Source organism: Ornithorhynchus anatinus, chromosome 5 (assembly GCF_004115215.2).
Source record: "Ornithorhynchus anatinus isolate Pmale09 chromosome 5, mOrnAna1.pri.v4, whole genome shotgun sequence".
Taxonomy (NCBI): Eukaryota; Metazoa; Chordata; class Mammalia; order Monotremata; family Ornithorhynchidae; genus Ornithorhynchus; species Ornithorhynchus anatinus.
In genome coordinates, this window is record NC_041732.1 from 72,301,503 (window position 1) to 72,325,943 (window position 24,441).

The window sequence follows — 24,441 nt, forward strand, 5'->3', positions numbered from 1 at the left end:
ACAGTAGATGAGTGTTTGAAGGAAAATGTGAGAATTTTTTTCCTCCTTTTGGAGAAAAATGTACTCAATTATATGGAATTCTCCCAAGTACTTAGTTTAGTACTCTGTACACAGTAAGCGGTCAAATAAATACCATTGATTGACAGCAGTTTAGTGTACTGCCAGGCAGTGCTTTTGTACATCATGGTCTAATGTGGGCTGAACTTGGAGCTTTTATGAAATATAAACAAGAAAACCTATTTTTCCAGCAAGCAGGCTATTTTCTAAAGGAATAAAAACAAGTTTAGATGGAATCTGAGAGAGAACTCTGAGGTCCTGATCAACTGCCCTTTGAGGCAATTTTTGGTGAACCCACTGTGCTATTTTTTTAAAAGAACCCCACTTCTCAGGTATTTGGTGACAGGCTAACTGCCCACTTTTGAGTTGGGGTAGTGTGTTGACAGTGGTGAACACATGCATTCCTTGTTGATTCAGATGTTCCCCAACTTTCATTCATTCAATCGTATTCCCCAACTCAGTTGTGTATCCCCTCTCCCAGCAAGAGAGGTGGGGGCTGTCCCAACCATGCTTTCTAGGAATTGGGAAATGGGGTCACATGTGTCTATAATGGATCCTGGCTGTGGGTGTCCTGGTTACATATTTCCGATTATTCTTTCTTGCTCAGGAGTGGTTTGGTTGTATAATCTAATGCCAGTATCCTCACCTCTATTTCCTTTAGGGAAGATTCTAAAGATGTGGTGGGATTTTAAAGAGGTTAAGAGTTGAATTTTGAGTGGGTGGCTGTTGCAAGGGTAAAGAATGACTTAGTTGGGCGTAGGTGAACCAAACCAGGTGATAGAATGTGGTTTGGCAGGAGTGGACTTGAGGAACACGGGGAGAGGAGTCCTTGTATGATGTAGGCAAGAGCACTTGAGGAACCTATGAAAGGGAGGAAGTTTTATGAAGAGGAAACATGGAAATTTCCCATGCTCAAGTCCAGTAGTGTTATCAGTAAAATGAGGTCCTGTCTCAGGTGGATGTAGGTGGGACAGTGAAAAATGTCTTAAACATTTCCTCTTTGTCCTATTTGTGGCAACTAAAGTCAAGTGGAATTTCTACTGCCAAAACCTGGCCTCTTTGAAGAAAGGTTGTTTTTAAGAAGGTTCATGAGCTCTGGAACTCCCTCCTTCTCTTGATCTGATAGAGCTGTTTTTCAAGACCCATCCTTTTGGTTTGGTCTTTTTTAGGGTGGACTGTTTTGGAGAATTTTAGATTCAAGACTTAACGCTTGAATTTATATCTACCACAGGACCTTAGAGCAATGATGGCATGCCACTGGGCTTCTTCCGAAAGGCAAATTGGGAGTCATAGACTCTGTCATAGGTTTTGATGTTTTGTTATTATGGGATCAGTGATGATTGGTGCAGCTTTCTGTAGCAGGATACAGGGAAGTTCTCCTGAATTTCTGGGATTTGACTATTTCAGGAGTGCAAGATGGTGGCATTTCTGCTTCCCCCACTGGCCTTTCCTACCCACTGCCACTGGCTCATCTGCTGCCTATCCCCTGGCACCATGTTGTCAGAGATCCTGTTTCAGAAACGAGAGCCCTGGCTTCTTTCAATGTCTTTCTCTGATGTCAGTCACCAAAGTACAGGGATAAGGGAACTGCTTGATAAAATGTCCCCAAGTATGAGAAGGCCACATCCAACAGTCCTAGAGAAGCAGCTTGGCTGAATGGATAGAGCACGGGCATGGGAGTCAGAAAGGTCTGGCTTGTAATCTTGACTCCTCTTGACTTCTGTGTGACCTTGGGCAAATCACTTCACTGTGCCTCAGTTACCTCATCTGTAAAATGGGGATTAAGACCGTGAGCCCCATGTGGGACGTGGACTGTGTCCAAATGGATTAGTTTATTGTTTATTATGTGCCAAGCGCTGTTCTAAGCACTGGGGTAGGTACAAGTTAATCAGGTTGGACACAGTCCCTGCCTCACATAGGGCTCACACTCTTAATCTCCATAGAAGAGAAGTTGTGACATGCCCATGCCCACTCAGAAGACAGGTGGCGGAGCTGGGATTAGAAGCCAGGTCCTGACTTCCAGGCCCATACTCTATCCATTAAACTATGCTGCAGCTTGTATCTACTCCAGCTTTTTGCCCTTTAGAGAGTAAGCTCGTTGTGGGCAAAGAATGTGTCTCTTTATTGTTGTATGGCACTCTTCCAAGTACTTACTACAGTGCTGGGCACATAGTAAGTGCGTAATAAATATGACTGATAGTAAAAGCTTAAGAAATACCATAAAAATTATTGTTTATTAAAATCTTCTAGCCCAAGCAATGTCTGGCCTCAGTTTAGGAATAGGGGCAGGTGGGGGTGCAGGCCTCATTCCTTTACCCATTTGTGGATGGCAGGGGCAACCGTCCTTCATTTGCCAGCCATATTCACTCGGGATCCCTAATAATTAGCCCCTCGTGCCTGCTCAGCTATTTAAACAAGGCTGCAAGCCCTGTTAACCTCCTTTGAGGGTTAGTAATCTGCTTATTCCTCGGGGGCCTTCTGGCTCTTAGAATCAGGAGTCACTTAAAAAAAATTGCCTCCCCTTAATCCACTTCCCTCCCTGCAAAGCTATGTGTATTGTTTGGAGTTTTGCACAGCACCCACCCCGGACAACCTCAGGGCCCCCCCGCCGCCACAGGGTTATTTGGTCATGAGCTCTGGGACTCTCTCGGCCGCTGGCCGCTTGACTTGGAGTCTGATCGGGTAGGGTCGGCTCGTCCCCCGACCCTGGTCATCGCCTGCTTATTAACACTATTGTAGTGTGCCTTACTGTAGCATGTTGCTATATTTGCGATCTCGCTTTTTATTGTTTATTGTCGTCAGATTTTGAATTTGATCAGGTCGCCCCTTAATCGAGTCTACCCCCGACCCTGGTCATCACCCCTTTTATTAACACGACTATATTGTATCATACTGTATCATGTTGCTATATTAGCACCACTGTATTGTATCATATTGTATCATGTTGCTATATTACCGATTTCGTTTATTACTGTTTATTGTTGTCAGTGCTGCCACCCACCTCTCTGGCCTCGCCATGTCCCTCCTCCCTCCCTCCCCCCTCCCGCCCCTTCCTATCCTCCCCTTCCCCTTCCCCTTCCCCTCTCTCGCTCAGCTCTTTCCCGCTCTCTCCTCTGTCTCCTCCCCCCCCCTCCCGCCCTAGAACCCCACTTTACCAGCGCTACCCCTCTTCCCCCTCCCCCTACTCTTCCCCCCACCTAACCCCTCTTCACCCCCTCCCCCCTTCTCTCTTCCCCACCCATGCCCCATCCCAGTCCTCTTGTCCCACCGCCACCCCTCATCCCCCTCTCCTCGTCCAGGGCCCCGCCACCTCCTTCCCATCCAAACCCTCCCCTCCCCCCGCCCTTCCCCCTCTCCTCCCCTTGCACCCACAGCTACTTTCAAGTGTGGCCTCTGGAACCCCCGCTCTATTACAGGCAAAATCTTAGAACGAGTCGTCTACAATCGATGCCTAGAATTCCTTAACTCCCATTCTCTCCTAGACCCCCTCCAATCTGGCTTCCGTCCCCTCCACTCTACCGAGACTGCTCTCTCTAAGGTCACCCATGACCTCCTTCTTGCCAAATCCAATGGCTCCTACTCCATTCTGATCCTCCTTGACCTCTCTGCTGCCTTTGACACTGTCGACCATCCCCTCCTCCTCCATACCTTATCTCACCTTGGCTTCACGGACTCTGTCCTCTCCTGGTTCTCCTCTTACCTCTCTGGCCGATCATTCTCGGTGTCCTACGCCGGAGCCTCCTCCCCCTCCCATCCTTTAACTGTTGGAGTTCCTCAAGGGTCAGTTCTTGGCCCTCTTCTGTTCTCCATTTACACTCACTCCCTCGGTGAACTCATCCGCTCTCACGGCTTTGACTACCATCTCTACGCAGATGACACGCAGATCTACATCTCCGCCCCTGTCCTCTCCCCCTCCCTTCAGGCTTGCATCTCCTCCCGCCTCCGGGACGTCTCCACCTGGATGTCGGCCCACCACCTAAAACTCAACATGAGCAAGACTGAGCTCCTCATCTTCCCTCCCAAGCCCGGTCCGCTCCCAGACTTCTCCATCACCGTGGATGGCACGACCATCCTTCCCGTCCCGCAGGCCCGCAATCTCGGTGTCATCCTTGACTCGTCCCTCTCGTTCACCCCACGCATCCTATCCGTTACCAAGACCTGCCGGTTTCACCTCTACGATATCGCCAAGATCCGCCCTTTCCTCTCCACCCAGACGGCTACCTTACTATTACGGGCTCTCGTTATATCCCGGCTAGACTACTGTGTCAGCCTTCTCTCTGACCTCCCTTCCTCCTCTCTCGCCCCGCTCCGGTCTATTCTTCACTCCGCCGCCCGGCTCATCTTCCCGCAGAAACGATCTGGGCATGTCACTCCCCTTCTTAAACAACTCCAGTGGTTGCCTGTCGACCTCCGCTCCAAACAAAAACTCCTCACTCTAGGCTTCAAGGCTCTCCATCACCTTGCCCCTTCCTACCTCTCCTCCCTTCTCTCTTTCTACCGCCCACCCCGCACGCTCCGCTCCTCTGCCGCCCACCTCCTCGCCGTCCCTCGGTCTTGCCTATCCCGCCGTCGACCCCTGGGTCACGTCCTCCCGCGGTCCTGGAACGCCCTCCCTCCTCACCTCCGCCAAACTGATTCTCTTTCCCTCTTCAAAACCTTACTTAAAAATCACCTCCTCCAAGAGGCCTTCCCAGACTGAGCTCCTCTTCCCCCTCTACTCCCTCTGCCATCCCCCCTTTACCTCTCCGCAGCTAAAGCTTCATTTTTCCCTTTTCCCTCTGCTCCTCCACCTCTCCCTTCCCATCCCCACAGCACTGTACCCGTCCGCTCAACTGTATATATTTTCGTTACCCTATTTATTTTGTTAATGAATTGTACATCGCCTTGATTCTATTTAGTTGCCATTGTTTTTACGAGATGTTCTTCCCCTTGACGCTGTTTAGTGCCATCGTTCTTGTCTGTCCGTCTCCCCCGATTAGACGGCAGGGACCGTCTCTATCTGTTGCCGACTTGTTCATCCCAAGCGCTTAGTACAGTGCTCTGCACATAGTAAGCGCTCAATAAATACTATTGAATGAATGAATGAATGAACTCCAGGCAGAGTTTTTTCTGAGCCTTTGGGTATGTCCCAAGTTCAGAAATAGCGAGGAATCACTTGCTGAACTTGACTGGGAGGAAGTGGTGGGGGTGGAGTAGGATTTAAGGGGCTGCTGGCTTGAACGAAAAGGGGCGGTTCATCAAAAGAGGGAAAGGGAAGAACCCCGATTGGTCCTTGTCTAAAAGAAGGTTGGTAAACAACCTGACTTCCTAACGTTTGGCAGTCACGTGAATCATAATTGTAAAGGCTTACTCATTTTGAAAGAACAGAGTGAGGGAATGCAATCGAATTTGCCTGATCATTTCAAGAGAGGACGAGACTAGGCAAGGCCAGGATGATGAAGCTTCTGGCTGGTGCCCTCCAGATAGGATTGATTTTCAGCTGCCGGGTTCAAAGAAGGACGCTTGCTGTTCACCGAAGGTCTCTGCTGGTGTCCTATACTGGCTTAAGAAAAAAATCCAGTATTTCCTATGAAGAAGTGGTTGGAAGCAGGTCTGCCCTCTTTTTTAGCTCCTTTGGGAAATTGCATGAAGGAATGAATGCTTTAGGAGTTGGGGGATCCGGGCCAGGGGTTTATAGATGTGTGTTCTTAAATATCATTGCCAAAATCCCTGTCACCCAAAGAACAATAGTAAAGCTTCCAAGTAGAGTTCATTGCATTTTGGGAATTAGGGTAATTTTCCCCCAAAGACCCTGAAGCTCTGTAGCTATTTTCTTCAGCAGTGATGTACTTCTATCATATTTTAATTTATATATTTTGTTTGTTTAGCTGAACATTCAATTATTTATTAAGCTATTTTATCTTGATGTGTTTGTACTGCTTCATTCTTCCTACTGTAAAGACTATAAACTCCCTCTAGACGGTAAGCTCGTTGTGGGCAAGGACATTTTCAAGCAACTTTGCTATACTGTTCTCTACCAATCACTTAGTACAGTGCTCTGCACACTGTATGCACTCAGTAAATGCCATTGATTGATTTTATACTTGTTCTACCACTGGCTTTCACTATCTAAATACTTTCTGTCTCTTTCCCACATTACTTTATATGTTCTCTGAGGGCAGGAAATACATTTTAGAGAAGCAGCGTGGCTCAGTGGAAACAGCACGGGCTTTGGAGTCAGATGTCATGGGTTTGAATCCCGTCTCTGCTACTTGTCAGCTGTGTGACTGTGGGCAAGTCACTTAACTTCTCTGTGCCTCACCTGTAAAATAGGGATTAAGACTGTGAGCCTTACGTGGGACAACTTGATTCCCCTGTGTCTACCCCAGAGCTTAGAACAGTGCTCTGCACATAGTAAGCGCTTAACAAATACCAACATTATTATTATTATGTCTTTCTACTGTGATATTCTCTTGACTACTTAGTACAGTGCCTGGCACTTAGGGGCTCAGTAAATGGTAATGATTGATTAAAGAGTTGTTATAGTAAAACTCAGCTTCTGGAACAAGAGATGAGGGAGGCTCATCTCTACTAGAAATCGAGGTTATGGTTCACTAAAGCTTTGAAAGAGATACTCTTATTTAGACAGTGCCTCATTTTTTTGGATGATTTATTGTTTTATGGTGGATCTTGGGTTTTGTCCATTCATCCTGTGTTTTTCGTTGGGTGAAGGGTCAGTGAAGGGCCTTTTCTTTATGCCAGCTCACTGAGGCCATTGAGAAGAAAGGTCACTCTGCTGGGTGTTTTCTATTAGGTACAAGAAGTCCTGGGTTTCAGAGAGTGTGGGTGAGTTCTGAAGGATCCCGAGTATGTTTGTGATTTCTGTGTGGCCATTCTTGTGCAAGAGAACTTGCTTTCTGCAGTTGAAGCCCTTCCTCTCTTCCATGTTGGTTCTGCCTTGGAAGAAGACACGATACTGGTTCATCATTGCAGGCTGGGTAAGAAACTGCTCTTCTGTGTCCAAAAAAAAAAAATACGAGACATGGTCTCTCAGGTTTTCACTGCCACTGAAAGGGAGTTTTCCTGGTCTCTTCCCCAGTTTTTCCTCAGTTCTTTATTTCTGAAGGTCCTGCTGGCTCCTTCCCTATTCTAGAAAGTTTTTCCAGATTCCAAGAAGCATAAATGTATTTTCCTGAGTGAATGGAACCTATTGGGCTTCACACTTGAAAGGGAAGATTTGCCATGACAATAAGGTTAGGGAGGTTCCTTATTGTCAACTGGATTAAAGTTCAAGCAGAGGCAGCTACCAGCCATAAAATGGGCAGTGACCTTGTAGACTCTGAGAAGCTGAGTTGCCCAAGGAAGAATTTTAATAAGTGTTGAAATTGTCCTGCTGAATAAGTGCTGTACAACACCAGGCTTCTCGTACACTGAGCCACCAGGTGCATCAACTTGACACTGGTAAATGGAAGAAATGGACTGTTAAAACACTGGGGTGGGTGTTGCTGGGATAAAAAGCGTGAAGCAGCGTAGCTCAGTGGAAAAAACACGGGCTTGGGAGTCAGGGGTCATGGGTTCAAATTCCAGATCTGCCACTTGTCAGCTGTGTGACTGTGGGCAAGTAACTTAACTTCTCTGTGCCTCATCTGTAAAATGGGGATTAAGACTGTGAGCCTCATGTGGGACAATCTGATTACCCTGTATCTACGCCAGTGCTCATAACAGTGCTGTGCATATAGTAAGCGCTTAACAAATACCAACATTATTATTTAAAAGAAGACCTGTAAGGTCAGAATTGATCTCAGTGCTGCACAGGAGGCTGTATGGCCTAGTGGAAAGACTGAGGGACTGGGAATCAGGAGCCCCAGAGCTGCCACTGGCCTGCTGTGTTGGCTTGGGCAGGTCATTTAACTTCTTTGGGCTTCAATTACCTCGTGTGTAAAATGGAGATGTGCTACTGCTCTCCCTAGCTCTTAGAATGAGAGCCTCAAGTGGGTCAGATGGTGTCAGATCTGATGATCTCATTTCTACTCCAGTGCTTAGCAAAATGCTTGGTACGTAGTAAAAGTCTAAGCATGGCGTAGTGAAAAGCAGCATGGACTAGCAGAATGAGCATGAGTGTAGAAATCAGAGGACCTGTTTCTAATTCTGATTCTGCCAATTGCCTATGTGAATTTGGGCAATTCACTTAACTTTGTTCTGCCTCAGTTTCCTCATCTGCAAAATGGGGATTAAATACCTGGACTCCCACCTATTTAGATTGTGAGCCCCAAGTGGGACAGGGATTCTGTCCAAAACTTGGCACATAGTAAACACAACAAATGCCATGCTTATTCATTATTATAATTACCATGACTATTTGTGAGATTATCCAAGTTTTATGTGCCTAATAAAGGCTATTTCCAGGGCTATTGAAGAAGTGATTTAATTTTGTAGGAAACAAAGTCTGGGATTTACTCTTAGATGCTTGCAAGTAATCAAAGAGCATAAACAGACATGAGGATAAGATGGAGATAAGGAGCAGAAGGGCAGGGTGAGTGGGTCTTGCCCAAGCCCGTATGCAAAGGTAGTGCCAGTTCCGTGAGTGTGTAGAACTTCACTCTTCCTGGTCTGAGGCCTTAGCTTCAACACACATTCAGTGAGGGCCTTAGAGACTGGTTTCTGCTATAGCACCAGGACAGGAATTTTGTACTTGGTACAGCCGCTTCTGTCTTCAAGGAGTAGAAAGAACGTAGGCTTAGCCGAGAGGCTGGTGGTTACATAAATAATAATAATAATAATGTTGGTATTTGTTAAGCGCTTACTATGTGCAGAGCACTGTTCTAAGAGCTGGGGTAGATACAGGGTAATCAGGGTGTCCCACGTGAGGCTCACAGTTAATCACCATTTTACAGATGAGGTAACTGAGGCACAGAGAAGTTAAGTGACTTGCCCACAGTCACACAGCTGACAAGTGGCAGAGCTGGGATTTGAACTTATGACCTCTGACTCTCAAGCCCGTGCTCTTTCCACTGAGCCACGATTCATGATATGGGGTGGAGCAGGGGAGAGAGAGAGAGAGATTGTGATTCTTTGGGGACAAAATCTTATTAAATGCTTTGCACCTGCCCTCACAAAGTCCACTGGCCCTGACCTTTCAAGAAACCTACCCAGGGTCTAATAGGTTCTTTTTATATTGTTTCCATTGGAGTGCAGAAGCCTTCCTTTCAGGGGTGTCTGAAGTGGAAAACAAAACTAATGGTGGTATTATCAAGGGCTTAGTATGTGCTGAGCAGTGGGGACAATGCAGGATAATCAGTTCAGACTCAGTTCCTGACCCACAGGGGCTCACAGTCTAAGGGGAGGGAGAACAGGCTGAATGCCCCACCTCTCAAGAGGTGAGTGAAGATGGAAATTTGAGTAGGAATCCGCTCCCTTCCCCGTGGTAACTCCTGCCTTATGGAAGAGCACAAAGATTTTCTCTCCGGGAAGATGATGAAATCATCAAAGGCTTGTTCACGCTTGTTCTCTTGGGCTATGAATCACTGAGAAACCATAGGTTAGAGCTTCCCCTAATTTCAAAGGCTGCAAATATTTATTCCTTTAGCCAGAAACTTCCATTTATTTTCAGATACCTGCTTGGAGTGATGAAACTAACAAACTGAGCTTTCAAAGCGATATCCATTTGGGCATCAGCAGAGGTCCCCCTTGTCCCATGATGGTCTCTTGTTTGTAGCAGGGAGAAATGACGATCATCAACAGCTTCACTGGCCTAATAATAATGATATTTGTTAAAGACTTTCTATGTGCCAAGCACTGTTCTAAGTGCTAGGGTAGATACAGAGTAATCAGGTTGTCCCACGTGGGACTCCGTTTTAATCCCCATTTTATAGATGAGGCAACTGAGGCACAGAGAGATTAAGTGACTTGCCCAAAGCCACATAGCTGACAAGTGGCGGAGCTGAGATTAGAACCCACGACCTCTGACTCCCAAGCTTGTGCTCTTTCCACTAAGGCATGCTGCTTCTCTATCATCACAGCAGGTAGGTCTGGTCAGGGCACTGTGCTAGCTCCTCCAGGTGAGGCCACTTTGCAGCATGGTGCAGTGGATAGAGCATGGGCCTTGATAGGAGTCAGAAGGTCATGTGTTCTAGTTCTGGGTCCTGCACTTGTCTGTTGTGACCTTGGGCAAGTCACTTCACTTCTCTGTGCCTCAGTTACCTCATCTGTAAAATGGGGATTGAGACTGTGAGCCTCATGTGGGACAGGGACTCTGTCTAACCGGATAAACTTGTATCTACTTGTTATTATAATTCTGTCTTTTTTCTTTGTTTTTAAAATAGTATTTGTTAAGCACTTCCTGTTCTAATTGCTGGTATAAATACAAGGTTATCAGGTTGGCCACATTCACCTTTCCTGCATGGGGCTCGTAGACTAGATAGGAGGGAGGAGGAGGATTTAATCCTCATTTTACAGGTAGCGAGAAGCAACTTGCCGGAGGTCACACAGCAGACAAGTGGCAGAGCCTGGATTAGATTTTCTTCCTCAGGCCCCACTGAACACCCCATGACCTTGGGGCAGGTTTGGAAGTTAATTAGTGAACAACTCAGAGCAGGAGTAGGCAGAAGATCCTCCCATTCTCCTGCCTCCTATTCCCCAAGGGAACTTGGCTGATGAGGCACTGCAAACCACTGCCGATTAGTCTTCTCTGCTTACCCACGGTGGCGGGGTCAGGAAGGGAGAGGCAGGAGGGGATGGGGCTAAGTGTGGTTTCAGAGGCCAGCTGGAGTTGACATATTTTGTAGGCCAGGTCACTCATTCCTCACCCTTGCAGAGGCCTATGTCCAATAGCAGGTGCTGTTGAAAGCGGCAAACATCTCTTGTTATTCCTCAGGGTTTGAGTTTGTTGTATTCAGCTGGAATCAGTCAGTGGTATTTATTGAGCTCTTCTTATGTGCAGAGCACTGTTTTAGGCACTTGAGAGAGTACAACACAACAGAATTAGAAGACACATTCCCTGTCCAAAAATAATTTTCAGTCTGGAGGGGGAAGAATAATCTTACATCTTGGCCAGCCTTGGGCTAGGGACAGTCAAGCTTCAGTGACCGGAACGTCTTAAAAGATGGACAGAAATTGTAGTGAATGGAAACTTCGGCAGTTGTGTTTGATTGATGGTTGAGGTCGGGGAAATATCCCTGCTTTTGCAAGTAAACCAGAAGAACTAAATTAACCCTTTGAGTTTTTACTGTATTGATCCTTAAAACCGAAGCTGATCCTGAGAAGCTGCTGATGTAAGCACTGGACATTTTCCTAGCTACCTAATAATTCAGGATATTTAAAACTCTCCCTGGAGCTGCAGTTACAAGCAGATATCCATCTCTGGGCTAGCTAATCTACCCAGTTTAGAGTTGGACTGCTTAATTGGCCTCCATTTATAACTTGTATAAGTTGGCGATTTCAGTGTTTTTCACTGTTATAACCATATTTAAAAACTACCTCTTCATTTTTTGGGGGGGAATCAATTTTGAAGCAAGCAGAACTGTGTAAGATTTCACAAATATACGATGCTGTGGCTCTTCAGCCCTCTGCACCTTGGCCTTACCCTCAGCTCACTTTGACAGGGAGGACAGTGGAGTTGTTCAGCAGCTCCCACACCACCTTCCCAACACCCCCTAATAATAACGATAACAACTGTGGGATTTACTAAGGGCTTGCTGTGTACCAAGCACTGGAGTAGAGTCAAGACAGGTTGGATGCACTCCCTGTCCTATGTGGGGCTCATAGTCTAAGTAAGATGGAGAACAGATATTGAATCTCCATTTTCCAGATGAGGAAATTGAAGTGCAGAGAAGTGAAGAGACTTCCCCAAGGTCACCTGGCAGACAGAGAGTAGAGCCAGGCTTCGAACCAGGCCCTCTGACTCCCAGGTATGACGTAGTAGAGCTTGGACTTGGGAGTCAAAAGATCATGAGTTTTAATTCTGGCTCTGCCAAATTGTCTGCTCTGTGGCCTTGGGCAAATTACTTCACTTATCTGTACCCCAGTTACATCAACTATAAAATGGAGGATTAAGACTGTGAGCCCTATGCGGGACAGAAACTGTGTCCAACCCAATTTGCTGTGTCTACCTTAGTGCTTAGTTCAGTGCCTGGCATGTAGTAAGCACTTAACAAATACCATCGTTATTTTTATTATTTCCTTTATGCCTCACTGCTCAGCAAAAGCCTGAAATCACTGCTGCTTTCGGTAGGTCTCTGCCCTGCTTGCGGGCACTGACCTGAAGCTGCAGGTCATGTTCTGCTCTTGCTATGCTGTGCTCCTCCTCCCTTCCCCATCCTCCATGGCTCTCTTTCCTCCTTAGTCTGTGTATCTCTGTGTTGGTATTTCTTGGCCCAGGCTACTCCAGAGACGTGTCCTCAGACACTAATATTGCCGAAGAGAGATTGTTGCAACTTCCTTAATTCATTCCACCATTCTACCATTCCGGCACTCTTTGCCAACCACACAACTCATATATGTGCAACTACTTAAAAAAAATAATTTAATAGTATTTGTTAAGCACTTATTATGTGCCAGGCACTATACCAAATGCTGGGGTAGATTCAAGCTAATCAATCCCTGTCCCACATGGGCTTGTTTCAATCCCCATTTTACAGATGAGGTAACTGAAGCACAGAGAAATTAAGTGGCTTTCCCAAGGTTACACAGCAGGCAAGTGGGAGAACTGGGATTAGAAACCAGGTCCTGCTGACTCCCAGGCTCATGCTGTATCCACACGGCCATGCTCCATCTCTGTAGCAGTCTTTTACTTAAGCTTTGACCTAAAATGTGTATGCTTCCATAAAATGTAAATGGATATTCTGGTGTTATACAGCACTGATTCAGCAGAACAATTTCAACACATTTTAAAATCCTTCCTTGGCCTACTCAGCTTCTTCTCAAAGCTTTCAAGGTCATTCTACAGCATTTAGCAACTGCCCATTTTATGACTGGAGTCGCTTCTGGATGAACTCTCCTTTTTCCTTTCTTTCAATTATTTTCGTGTCCGTCAATCAATCCCAGTTTTTGAACACTTACTGCATGCAGAGCACTGTATTAAGTGCTTGGGAAAGTACAATATAACAGAGTTAGTAGACATGTTCCCTGTCCGCAGTGAATTTACAGTCTAGAGGGGGAGACAGACATTAATATAAATAAATAAATTACAGATATAAGCCCCCATAAGGGACGGGGAGTGTGTCCAACCTGGAAAGCTTATATCTACCCAGCGCTTAGTATAGCATCTGGCACATAGTGCTTAACAAATACTGTAAAAAAAACTCCACAAAACATAAGTGCTGTGGACCTGAGGGAGGGGTGAATAAAGGGTGGAAATCCAAGTGCAAAGGTGGTGCAAAAGGGAGTGGGAGAAGAGGAAATGAGGGCTTAGTCAGGAAAGACCTCTTGAAGGAGCTGTGCCTTCAATAACGTTTTGAAGGTGGGGAGAGTGATCTTCTGTCGGATATGAAGGAGGAGGGCATTCCAGATCAGAGGCAGGACGTGGGCGAGAGGTCAGTGGTGAGATATACAAGATCGAAGTACAGTGAGTAGATAACCCCAAGAAGCTCCTTGAGAGCAGGGATCATGTCTGTTAAATCTATTTTACTTGCCCAGGTGCTTAGAACATTGCTCTGCACACAGCATTCTGTAAATAATATTGATTGAAAATGCACCCAGAGTTCCTCTTTTCCTAATGGTATTTAAGTGATGATGATGATGATGATAGTAGTTGTAAAGTGCCTACTATGTGGCAGGCACTGTACTAAACACTGGTGTCGATGCATTGGTGATTGACATAGATTCCAAGATTTCATTTAGAGGAGTTCCTAGGTGTAAGCAGTCATAAACCTTGGCTTATATTCCATTTTGGCAAGGCATTAAATGAGAGAACTTATTTATAAAAGAATCAGATGGTTTCCCCCTTTGGTCAAAACCCAAGAGCTGAGTATGAATTTTGATCAGATATTGTTTGGAATCAGCTTGGGTGGTGGTGGTTTCCGCGTGTTGTAACATTCAGCTGCTAAAGCTGACAGAGACCAGTTTCCTGCAGCAACTCTTTATTTGGCTGACTGGAAATCAACTTTTTAGAGGGAATGCTTTTCTCGTTTTCAAAAGCAGGTCGCTTTGCTTATCATTGAGGATTCTACTTTTGCAGTCAGATTGACCACAGCTCATGTTTTAATTTTGCATTTTGGGAAGAACACTGTATTGTTAGTATTTTTTGAGCATTTATGTGCTGAGCACTGCTCTAAAGCATTTGGGAGAAAACATTTCAGTAGAATTGGGAGACATCGTTTCCTGCCCACAAGGAGCTCATAGGGAACGTGTCTCCCAACTCTGCTGCAATATTTTCTCCCAAGTGCTTTAGAGGGGTAGACAAATGTTAAAATTAATTATTGATAGATGAGAAGAGAGTATAAAGTTATGTGTATAAGTGCTGCAGGGTTGGGATGGGATAGGTATCAGGTGCTCAACAGTACAGATCCAGATGTAAGCTAATGTGGGCAGGGAATGTGTCTGTTTATTGTTGTATTTTACTCTCTCAAGTGCTTAGTACAGTGCTCTGCACAGAGTAAGCTCTCAATGCGATTGAACATGTTTAGACAACAAAGAAGGGAGGATGAATGGGAGAAATGGTATGGTCAGGGAAGGCCTCTTGGAGGAGTTGTGATTTTAGTAGGGCTTTGAAGGGGGGTAGAAAGGTGGTCAGTCGGACCTGACAGAGGGAGTAGTTCCAGGCCAGAGGGAAGACATGGACAAAGTGTTGGCAGCAAGACAGACGAGATTGAGGTATACTAAGTAGACTGACATTAGAGGAAGCAAGTGTGTAGGGTGGGTTTTTTAGGAGATCAGTGGGGCAAGGTAGGAGGGAAAGGCTGATTGCCTTAAAGCTGATAAGGACTTTCGGCTTGTTGCAGAGGTGGATGGGCAGCCATTGGAGGTTTGTGAGGAATGGGGAGTTGGGGATTTAAATTTTTTAAGGAAAATAATTCAGGCAGTAGCGTGAAGTATTATCTGGAGCCAGGGAGGTGGCTGATGCAGTAGTCAAGATGGGATATGATAAGGTTTGGATCAATGCGGTAGCAGTTCAGATGGAGAAGGAACAGATTCTAGAGATAATGCGAAGGCTTTTGCGACCATGGACTGCCTGAAAGACAAACAAATGGATTTTAGAGCAGTTTAAACCAAAGTGGTCTTTGGAAGGCCAAGTGACTTGACTTAGATTAGCATATATTGGACACATAATCAGGAGGACTAATTCTCTGGAGAAGTCACTAATGCTAGGAAGAGTCCAGGGAAAACGTGGAAGAGGCAGACCAGCAGCCAGATGGATAGAGACCATAACCATGATAAGTAAAACTACTAGAAAGGTTGTGGATTATGGCAGAGGACTGGACATTTTGGTGAAAGTATTTCCATGGAGTCATATGAATTGGAAACGACTTGATGGCACTTAATAATAAAGAATTGACAGGTTTTGGTGACAGATTGAACATGTGGGTTGAGTGAGAGATGAGTCAGAGATAATGCCAAGGTTATGGACATGTGAGACTGGAAGAATGGTAGTACTGCCAAGCAGTGATGGGAAAATCAAGGGGAGAGGGTTTGGGTGGGAAAATCAGGAGTTCTCTTTTGAACCTATTTAGTTTAAGGGACATCCGGTGGGACATTCATTCATTCAATAGTATTTATTGAGCGCTTACTATGTGCAGAGCACTGTACTAAGCGCTTGGGATGAACAAGTCGGCAACAGATAGAGACAGTCCCTGCCGTTTGACGGGCTTACAGTCTAATCGGGGGAGACGGACAGACAAGAACAATGGCACTAAACAGCGTCAAGGGGAAGAACATCTCGTAAAAACAATGGCAACTAAATAGAATCAAGGCGATGTACAATTCATTAACAAAATAAATAGGGTAACGAAAATATATACAGTTGAGCGGACGAGTACAGTGCTGTGGGGATGGGAAGGGAGAGGTGGAGGAGCAGAGGGAAAAGGGGAAAATGAGGCTTTAGCTGCGGAGAGGTAAAGGGGGAATGGCAGAGGGAGTAGAGGGGGAAGAGGAGCTCAGTCTGGGAAGGCCTCTTGGAGGAGGTGATTTTTAAGTAAGGTTTTGAAGAGGGAAAGAGAATCAGTTTGGCGGAGGTGAGGAGGGAGGGCGTTCCAGGACCGCGGGAGGACGTGACCCAGGGGTCGACGGCGGGATAGGCGAGACCGAGGGACGGCGAGGAGGTGGGCGGCAGAGGAGCGGAGCGTGCGGGGTGGGCGGTAGAAAGAGAGAAGGGAGGAGAGGTAGGAAGGGGCAAGGTGATGGAGAGCCTTGAAGCCTAGAGTGAGGAGTTTTTGTTTGGAGCGGAGGTCGACAGGCAACCACTGGAGTTGTTTAAGAAGGGGAGTGACATGCCCAGATCGTTTCTGCGGGAAGATGAGCCGGGCGGTGGAGTGAAGAATAGACCGGAGCGGGGCGAGAGAGGAGGAAGGGAGGTCAGAGAGAAGGCTGACACGGTAGTCTAGCCGGGATATAACGAGAGCCCGTAATAGTAAGGTAGCCGTTTGGGTGGAGAGGAAAGGGCGGATCTTGGCGATATCGTAGAGGTGAAACCGGCAGGTCTCGGTAACGGATAGGATGTGTGGGGTGAACGAGAGGGACGAGTCAAGGATGACACCGAGATTGCGGGCCTGCGGGACGGGAAGGATGGTCGTGCCATCCACGGTGATGGAGAAGTCTGGGAGCGGACCGGGCTTGGGAGGGAAGATGAGGAGCTCAGTCTTGCTCATGTTGAGTTTTAGGTGGTGGGCCGACATCCAGGTGGAGACGTCCCGGAGGCGGGAGGAGATGCGAGCCCGAAGGGAGGGGGAGAGGACAGGGGCGGAGATGTAGATCTGCGTGTCATCTGCGTAGAGATGGTAGTCAAAGCCGTGAGAGCGGATGAGTTCACCGAGGGAGTGAGTGTAAATGGAGAACAGAAGAGGGCCAAGAACTGACCCTTGAGGAACTCCAACAGTTAAAGGATGGGAGGGGGAGGAGGCTCCAGCGTAGGAGACCGAGAATGATCGGCCAGAGAGGTAAGAGGAGAACCGGGAGAGGACAGAGTCCGTGAAGCCAAGGTGAGATAAGGTATGGAGGAGGAGGGGATGGTCGACAGTGTCAAAGGCAGCAGAGAGGTCAAGGAGGATCAGAATGGAGTAGGAGCCATTGGATTTGGCAAGAAGGAGGTCACGGGTGACCTTAGAGAGAGCAGTCTCGGTAGAGTGGAGGGGACGGAAGCCAGATTGGAGGGGGTCTAGGAGAGAATGGGAGTTAAGGAATTCTAGGCATCGATTGTAGATGACTCGTTCTAAGATTTGGAAAGGAAGGGTAGTAGGGAGATAGGACGATAACTGGAGGGGGAAGTGGGGTCAAGAGCGGGTTTTTTTAGGATGGGGGAGACGTGGGCATGTTTGAAGGCAGAGGGGAAGGAGCCCTTGGAGATTGAGTGGTTAAAAATAGAAGTTAAGGAAGGGAGGAGGGCAGGGGCGATGGTTTTAAGAAGGTGAGAGGGAATGGGGTCCGAGGCGCAGGTGGAGGGGGTGGCACTTGCGAGGAGGGAGGAGATCTCCTCTGAGGATACTGCAGGGAAGGATGGGAAAGTAGGGGAGGGGGTTGTTGGGGGGGAGGGGAGAGGCGGAGGGGTGACTTTGGGGAGCTCAGACCTGATCGTGTTGATTTTCGTGAGGAAATAGGTGGCCAGATCATTAGGGGTGAGAGATGGGGGAGGGGGAGGAACAGGGGGCCTAAGGAGAGAGTTAAAGGTCCGGAACAATCGGCGGGGGTGACGGGCATGGGTGTCGATGAGGGAGGAGAAGAAGCTTTGCCTGGCGGAGGAGAGGGCAGAGTTAAGGCAGGAAAGGATAAATTTGAAGTGTGTGAGGTCGGCTTGGTGCTTGGACTTTCGCCAGCAGCGCTCAGCAGCTCGAGCATAGGAGCGTAGGAGGCAGACGGAGGAGGTGATCCAGGGCTGTGGGTTAGTGGAGCGAGAGCGGCGGAGGGAAAGGGGGGCGAGAGAGTCGAGATGAGTAGAGAGGGTGGAGTTGAGAGCGGAGACCTGATCGTCGAGAGTGGGAAGAGAGGACAGGGCGGCAAGGTGAGAGATGCTATTGGAAAGACGGATGGGATCGAGAGAGCGGAGGTCTCTGTGGGGCAGTAGCGAAGATTTGCAGGGGGAGGGAGTGTGAGAGATGAGGCAGGTGAGAAGGTTATGGTCAGAGAGAGGGATTTCAGAGTTGGTGAGTCCAAGTTGAGATGTTCTAAAGAAAGGAGGAAATGCAAGACTGCCGAGAGAGAGAGATCGGGGGCTGGAGAGAGAGATTTGGGAATCATCCACATAGAGATGTTGGTTGAGGCTGTAGGAGCATATGAGTTCTCCAGTTTTAGTGGGCATAGATGAAGAGTTGAAGGGGACCCAGAACTGAGCCTTGAGGGACCATCACAGTTAGAAAGGAGGAGTCAGTAAAGACGACTAAGAGGAGCGGTCAGAGAAATAGGATAACCAGGAGAGGACAGTGTTAGTGAAGTCAAAGTTAAGCAATGTTGGGGGTGGTCCACAGTGTTGAAGGCAGCTGAGAGGTTGAGGAGGATTAGGATGTGATAGAGTCCATTGGATTTGACAAGAAGGAGGACATTGGTGACCTTAGAGGGGGCAGTTTCGATGGAATGAACGGGACAGAAGCCAGATTATAGGGGGTCAAGGAGAGAATCGGAAGGGAGGAAAGTAGAGGCAATGGGCATAAACAACTCACTTGGAAAGGAATGGTTGGAGGGAGATGGGGTGATACCTGGAGGGTGACTGGGGTCAAGGGAGGTTTTTTAATACAGAAGATACCTAGGCCATTTTTGAAAGCAGTGGGGAAGGAGCCATTGGAAAGTGAATGGATGAAGATGACGGGGAAGAAGGGAGGAGACAAGTATTTAAGGTGGGAAGAGATATGATTGATGTTGCAGGTGGAGGGAACAGATTTTGAGAGGTGGTGAGAGAGCTCCTCTTGATACTGCTGGGAAAGATGGGAGAATCAAAGAGGGGGCAGGAGGATGGTGGGATTGGAGAGAAGCAGGGAAATTTTAGGGAGATACACTTGATGGCTTAAGTTTTATTAATGAAATAGGTGACAAGGTCATTAGGAACAAGAAAAGGTGGGAGCGGAGCACAGGAAGTGTGATGAGGGAGTGAAAAGTTTGCAACAGCTAGCATGGGAAGTGGATATGGGAGTTTATAAGGATAGAAAAGTATTGTTGCTGGGTGGAGAAGATGGCAAAGTTAAAGCAAGAGAGGAAGAGTGTGAGATGGACTAGGTTGGCCTGGTGTCTGGATTTCTGCCAGCAGTATTCGGCAACTCATGCCCCAGAGTGGAGGAAGTGCACTGTGGAGATGATCCAGGGCTGTCCATTCTGTCCATGTCTCCCCAGTTCTCAAAAATTTCCAATGGTTGTCCAATCACCTCTGCATCAAAAAGAAATTCCTTACCATTAGCGTTAAAGCACTCAAAATCTTTAAAAACTTTAAAGCCCTCTCCTCCTACCTCACCTCTCTGATCTACTACAATCCAACCCATACCCTTTACTTCTCTGCCAACCTACTTTTTGTACATCGATCTTATCTATTCCAAGGCTTGCCCACATCCTCCCTCAGGCTTAGCACTCCTTTCCCCTTCTAATCTGAAAGACCACCACTCTCCTGACCTTCAGAGTCCTCCTAAAGTCACAACTTCTCCAAGAGGCCTTCCCTGACTAAGGCTTTGTTTCTCTTATTGGCCCTCTCCTCTGCATTACCTATACATTTGGATCTGTACCCCTTAAGGACTTCCATTCAGCCCCACAGAATTTAGGTACATATTCTTACACTCTGCCGTTTCCCCTGTGTGTAATTTATTTAAAGTCTGTCAACCCTCTAGACTCTTAAATTCGTTGTGGGCAGAAGCTTATGACCTAGTGGAAAGAGCACAGGCCTGGGAGTCAGAAGGACCTGGGTTCTAATCCCGGCTCTGCCAATTGCTTGTTGTGTGAACTTGGGCAAGTCACATCACTTCTTTGTACCTCAGTTCCCTCAAGTGTAAAATGGGGATACCTGTTTTCCTTCTTACTTAGACTGTGAGCCCCATGCAGGACAGGGACTGTGTCCGACCTGATTAACTTGTACCTACCTTGGTGCTTAGAAAACTATTTGACACATAAGTGCTTATCCATAGCCATAAGGTTTTTTAACCATAAGAAACTTCTGTAATGTTGTACTCTCCCAAGCACTTAGTACAGTGCTCTATACATAGTGCTCAATAATAGTACAGTGCTCATAGTAAGTGCTCAATTAATTAATTAATTAATTCATTCAATAGTATTTATTGAGCACTTACTATGTGCAGAGCACTGTACTAAGCGCTTGGAATGAACAAGTCGGCAACAGATAGAGACAGTCCCTGCCGTTTGACGGGCTTACGGTCTAATCGGGGGAGACGGACAGACGAGAACAATGGCAGTAAATAGAGTCGAGGGGAAGAAGATCTCGTAAAAACAATGGCAACTAAATAGAATCGAGGCGATGTACAATTCATTAACAAAATGAATAGGGTAATGGAAATATATACAGTTGAGCGGATGAGTACAGTGCTGAGGGGATGGGAAGGGAGAGGGGGAGGAGCAGAGGGAAAGGGGGAAAAGAGGGTTTAGCTGCGGAGAGGTGAAGGGGGGGTGGCAGAGGGAGTAGAGGGAGAAGAGGAGCTCAGTCTGGGAAGGCCTCTTGGAGGAGGTGAGTTTTAAGTAGGGTTTTGAAGAGGGGAAGGGAATCAGTTTGGCGGAGGTGAGGAGGGAGGGCGTTCCGGGACCGCGGGAGGACGCGGCCCGGGGGTCGACGGCGGGATAGGCGAGACCGAGGGACGGTGAGGAGGTGGGCGGCGGAAGAGCGGAGCGTGCGGGGTGGGCGGTAGAAAGAGAGAAGGGAGGAGAGGTAGGAAGGGGCAAGGTGATGGAGAGCCTCGAAGCCTAGAGTGAGGAGTTTTTGTTTGGAGTGGAGGTCGACAGGCAACCACTGGAGTTGTTTAAGAAGGGGAGTGTCATGCCCAGATCGTTTCTGCAGGAAGATGAGCCGGGCAGCGGAGTGAAGAATAGACTGGAGCGGGGCGAGAGAGGAGGAAGGGAGGTCAGAGAGAAGGCTGACACAGTAGTCTAGCCGGGATATAACGAGAGCCCGTAGCAGTAAGGTAGCCGTCTGGGTGGAGAGGAAAGGGCGGATCTCGGCGATATTGTAAAGGTGAAACCGGCAGGTCTCGGTAACGGATGCGTGGGGTGAACGAGAGAGACGAGTCAAGGATGACACCGAGATCGCGGGCCCGAGAGATGGGAAGGATGGTCGTGCCATCCACGGTGATAGAGAAGTCTGGGAGAGGACCGGGTTTGGGAGGGAAGATGAGGAGCTCAGTCTCGCTCATGTTGAGTTTTAGGTGGCGGGCCGACATCCAGGCGGAGACGTCCCGGAGGCGGGAGGAGATGCGAGCCCGAAGGGAGGAGGAGAGGACAGGGGCGGAGATGTAGATCTGCGTGTCATCTGCGTAGAGATGGTAGTCAAAGCCGTGAGAGCGGATGAGTTCACCAAGGGAGTGAGTGTAAATGGAGAACAGAAGAGGGCCAAGAACTGACCCTTGAGGAACTCCAACAGTTAAAGGATGGGAGGGGGAGGAGGCGCCCGCGAAGGAGACCGAGAATGACCGGCCAGAGAGGTAAGAGGAGAACCGGGAGAGGACGGAGTCCGTGAAGCCGAGGTGAGATAAGGTATGGAGGAGGAGGGGATGGTCGACAATGTCAAAGGCAGCAGAGAGGTCAAGGAGGATCAGAATGGAGTAGGAGCCATTGGATTTGGCAAGAAGGAGGTCACGGGTTACCTTAGAGAGAGCAGTCTCGGTAGAGTGGAGGGGACGGAAGCCAGATTGGAGGGGGTCTAGGAGAAAATTAATATGATAGACTGATCAGGTCACCTTGGCTTAGTCCTTATGGTGGGTCAGGAGCCCCTGAGTGTCTCCATCCCTCTTGCCACTTGTCTTGACTCTCCCAAGCTCTTAGTACAGTACCCTGCACAGAATAAGTGCTCAATAACTACAATTGATTATGTATATAGCCTTACACTCTGCCAATTTTTCCTATTCCTAATCTGTTTTAATGTTTATCTCTACCTGAAGACTGTAAGCTCCTTGTGTGCAGGGATCATGTCCACCAACTCTGTTGAATTGTACTTTCCCAAGAGCTTAGTTCAGTGCTCTGCCCACTGTAAGCACTCAGTAAATACCACTGACTGATTTGGTTGGGGTCAACATCCTATCCCATTAGTGCGCTCTCAGGCTTCTGGTGAGTGGATTCATTCAGTTATTCACTTGTATTAATTGAGTGCTTACTCTGTGCAGAGCACTGTACTAAGCACTTAGAAAGTACAGTTCAGCAACAGAGACAATCCCTGCCTACAGTGGCCTCATAGTCTTGAAGAGGGGCTTCAAGGCATCAAAACAAGTAAATAGGCATCAATAGCATCAATATAAATAAATAGAATTATAGATATATCCTCATTAATATAAATAAATATTAGTGGGGATTAGTGACCCATCTTCTTTGTGCAGTTTCAGGCTCCTGGTGTGCAGAGTGGGACTAGAGGATTGCCTTCCTGCCTCCTTCACATGGTTTCAATGTCCATATATTTGGAGCAAGGCTGGGGAGGCAGGGGGTCAGCGTTCCTTACCCTTGGCGTGATCTCAGTGTCCACATGTATGGAGCAAGGGTTGGGGGGGTGGTTATTGTTCCTTACATTTTGCGTGGTCTCAGTTTCTCTATGTGTTGAGCAGGGCTGGAAGGGGGAGATGTCATCATTCCTTACTCTTGGCATGGTCTCACTGTCCACATGTGTGGAGCAAGGCTGCAGGAGTTAGAGTCCCTTCCCCTTGGAGTGGTCTCGGACTCCAAGTGTGAATTAGGAAACTTTCTTCCGAAAGCATCCATCTGCTGGGCTACAACATAATGAGATGGCTGAAGGAGTGATGGTTTTGCACATGGGCCCAGTGTCATACATGGCATGAGAACTATATCACCACCAAACTTTAAAGCCAAGTTCTTTAAGGACATAACCTTTTTATTTCATGGGAACTTGCTATACCCATTTTTGCTGGTTTTGGTTTCTTTTTCTGTTTCATCAGATGGCTGTTACTGCTTTGCCATTTTACTAGATCTTAGGACATGACAGCTTATTCATTCAATAGTATTTATTGAGTGCTTACTATGTGCAGAGCACTGTACTAAGCGCTTGGGATGAACAAGTCGGCAACAGAGACAGTCCCTGCCGTTTGACGGGCTTACAGTCTAATCGGGGGAGACGGACAGACGAGAACAATGGCAATAAACAGCGTCAAGGGGTAGAACATCTCGTAAAAACAATGGCAACTAAATAGAATTGAGGCGATGTACAATTCATTAACAAAATAAATAGGGTAACGAAAATATATACAGTTGAGCGGACGAGTACAGTGCTGTGGGGATGGGAAGGGAGAGGTGGAGGAGCAGAGGGAAAAGGGGAAAATGAGGCTTTAGCTGCGGAGAGGTAAAGGGGGGATGGCAGAGGGAGTAGAGAGGGAAGAGGAGCTCAGTCTGGGAACGCCTCTTGGAGGAGGTGATTTTTAAGTAGGGTTTTGAAGAGGGAAAGAGAATCAGTTTGGCGGAGGTGAGGAGGGAGGGCGTTCCAGGACCGCGGGAGGACGTGACCCAGGGGTCGACGGCGGGATAGGCGAGACCGAGGGACCGCAAGGGACATCACTAGCATACTTCTGGCTTCACTGATTTACAGTTTTAAAATGGGAGACCAAAGGAGAAGGTAAACCAAGGCATAGGGTACCAGTCTTTCATTTTGAGTTCATGTAAGTGGGACTGCGTTTGGAAGTGGCGGTCAGGTTTTGAAAAGTTGTGTTAGGCCTGATTTGTAGTCCTTTGAGCCCTGTTAAGAAACTCTTAAGTCTTGTAAGATCTAGACAGGGCTGAGAGAGACTTTGAATAAGTGATATTGGAAATCCAACTCCTAAATCTCTGAAGGTAAAAATGTCCTTTTCCAGACGGAAACCAGTTGTCTTGTTCTAAGTCTCATGCTGTTATAGAGTTGGTACCATTGGCTCAAGACTCTACAATCTATTAGATCGGGAGTTGGCATCCTCTTCGTGCAGAAGTCAAGTAGCATAGAGACTTCGAGCAATTGATGCACAAAGAGCCAGTCGTACATTTTGAACACATTTCGGCATGGGTTTAAATGCGTTGTCATCGTAGTCCCTACCCTTGTCCAGGGAAGGGGCAGGGGGTCTAGGGTTGCAGGCTAGGGCCTCGAGTTAAGGGTCT

The 24,441-nt window shown here is 47.4% G+C and overlaps 1 protein-coding gene across 2 annotated transcripts in view; it reads left to right on the forward strand.

Moving 5' to 3' along the window:
* Positions 1 to 5,409: 5,409 nt before the first annotated feature.
* ACOT7 (acyl-CoA thioesterase 7) overlaps positions 5,410 to 24,441 on the forward strand; it is a 173,484-nt gene continuing 154,452 nt past the window's right edge. Inside the window, exon 1 of one of the 2 annotated variants that reach the window (XM_029065890.2) lies at positions 5,410 to 5,647. In XM_029065890.2, coding sequence (XP_028921723.1) covers positions 5,490 to 5,647 — 158 coding nt within the window. In that variant the 5' untranslated portion in view covers positions 5,410 to 5,489. The remainder of the gene's footprint in view (positions 5,648 to 24,441) is intronic. The other variant, XM_029065891.2, reaches the window with a different exon arrangement.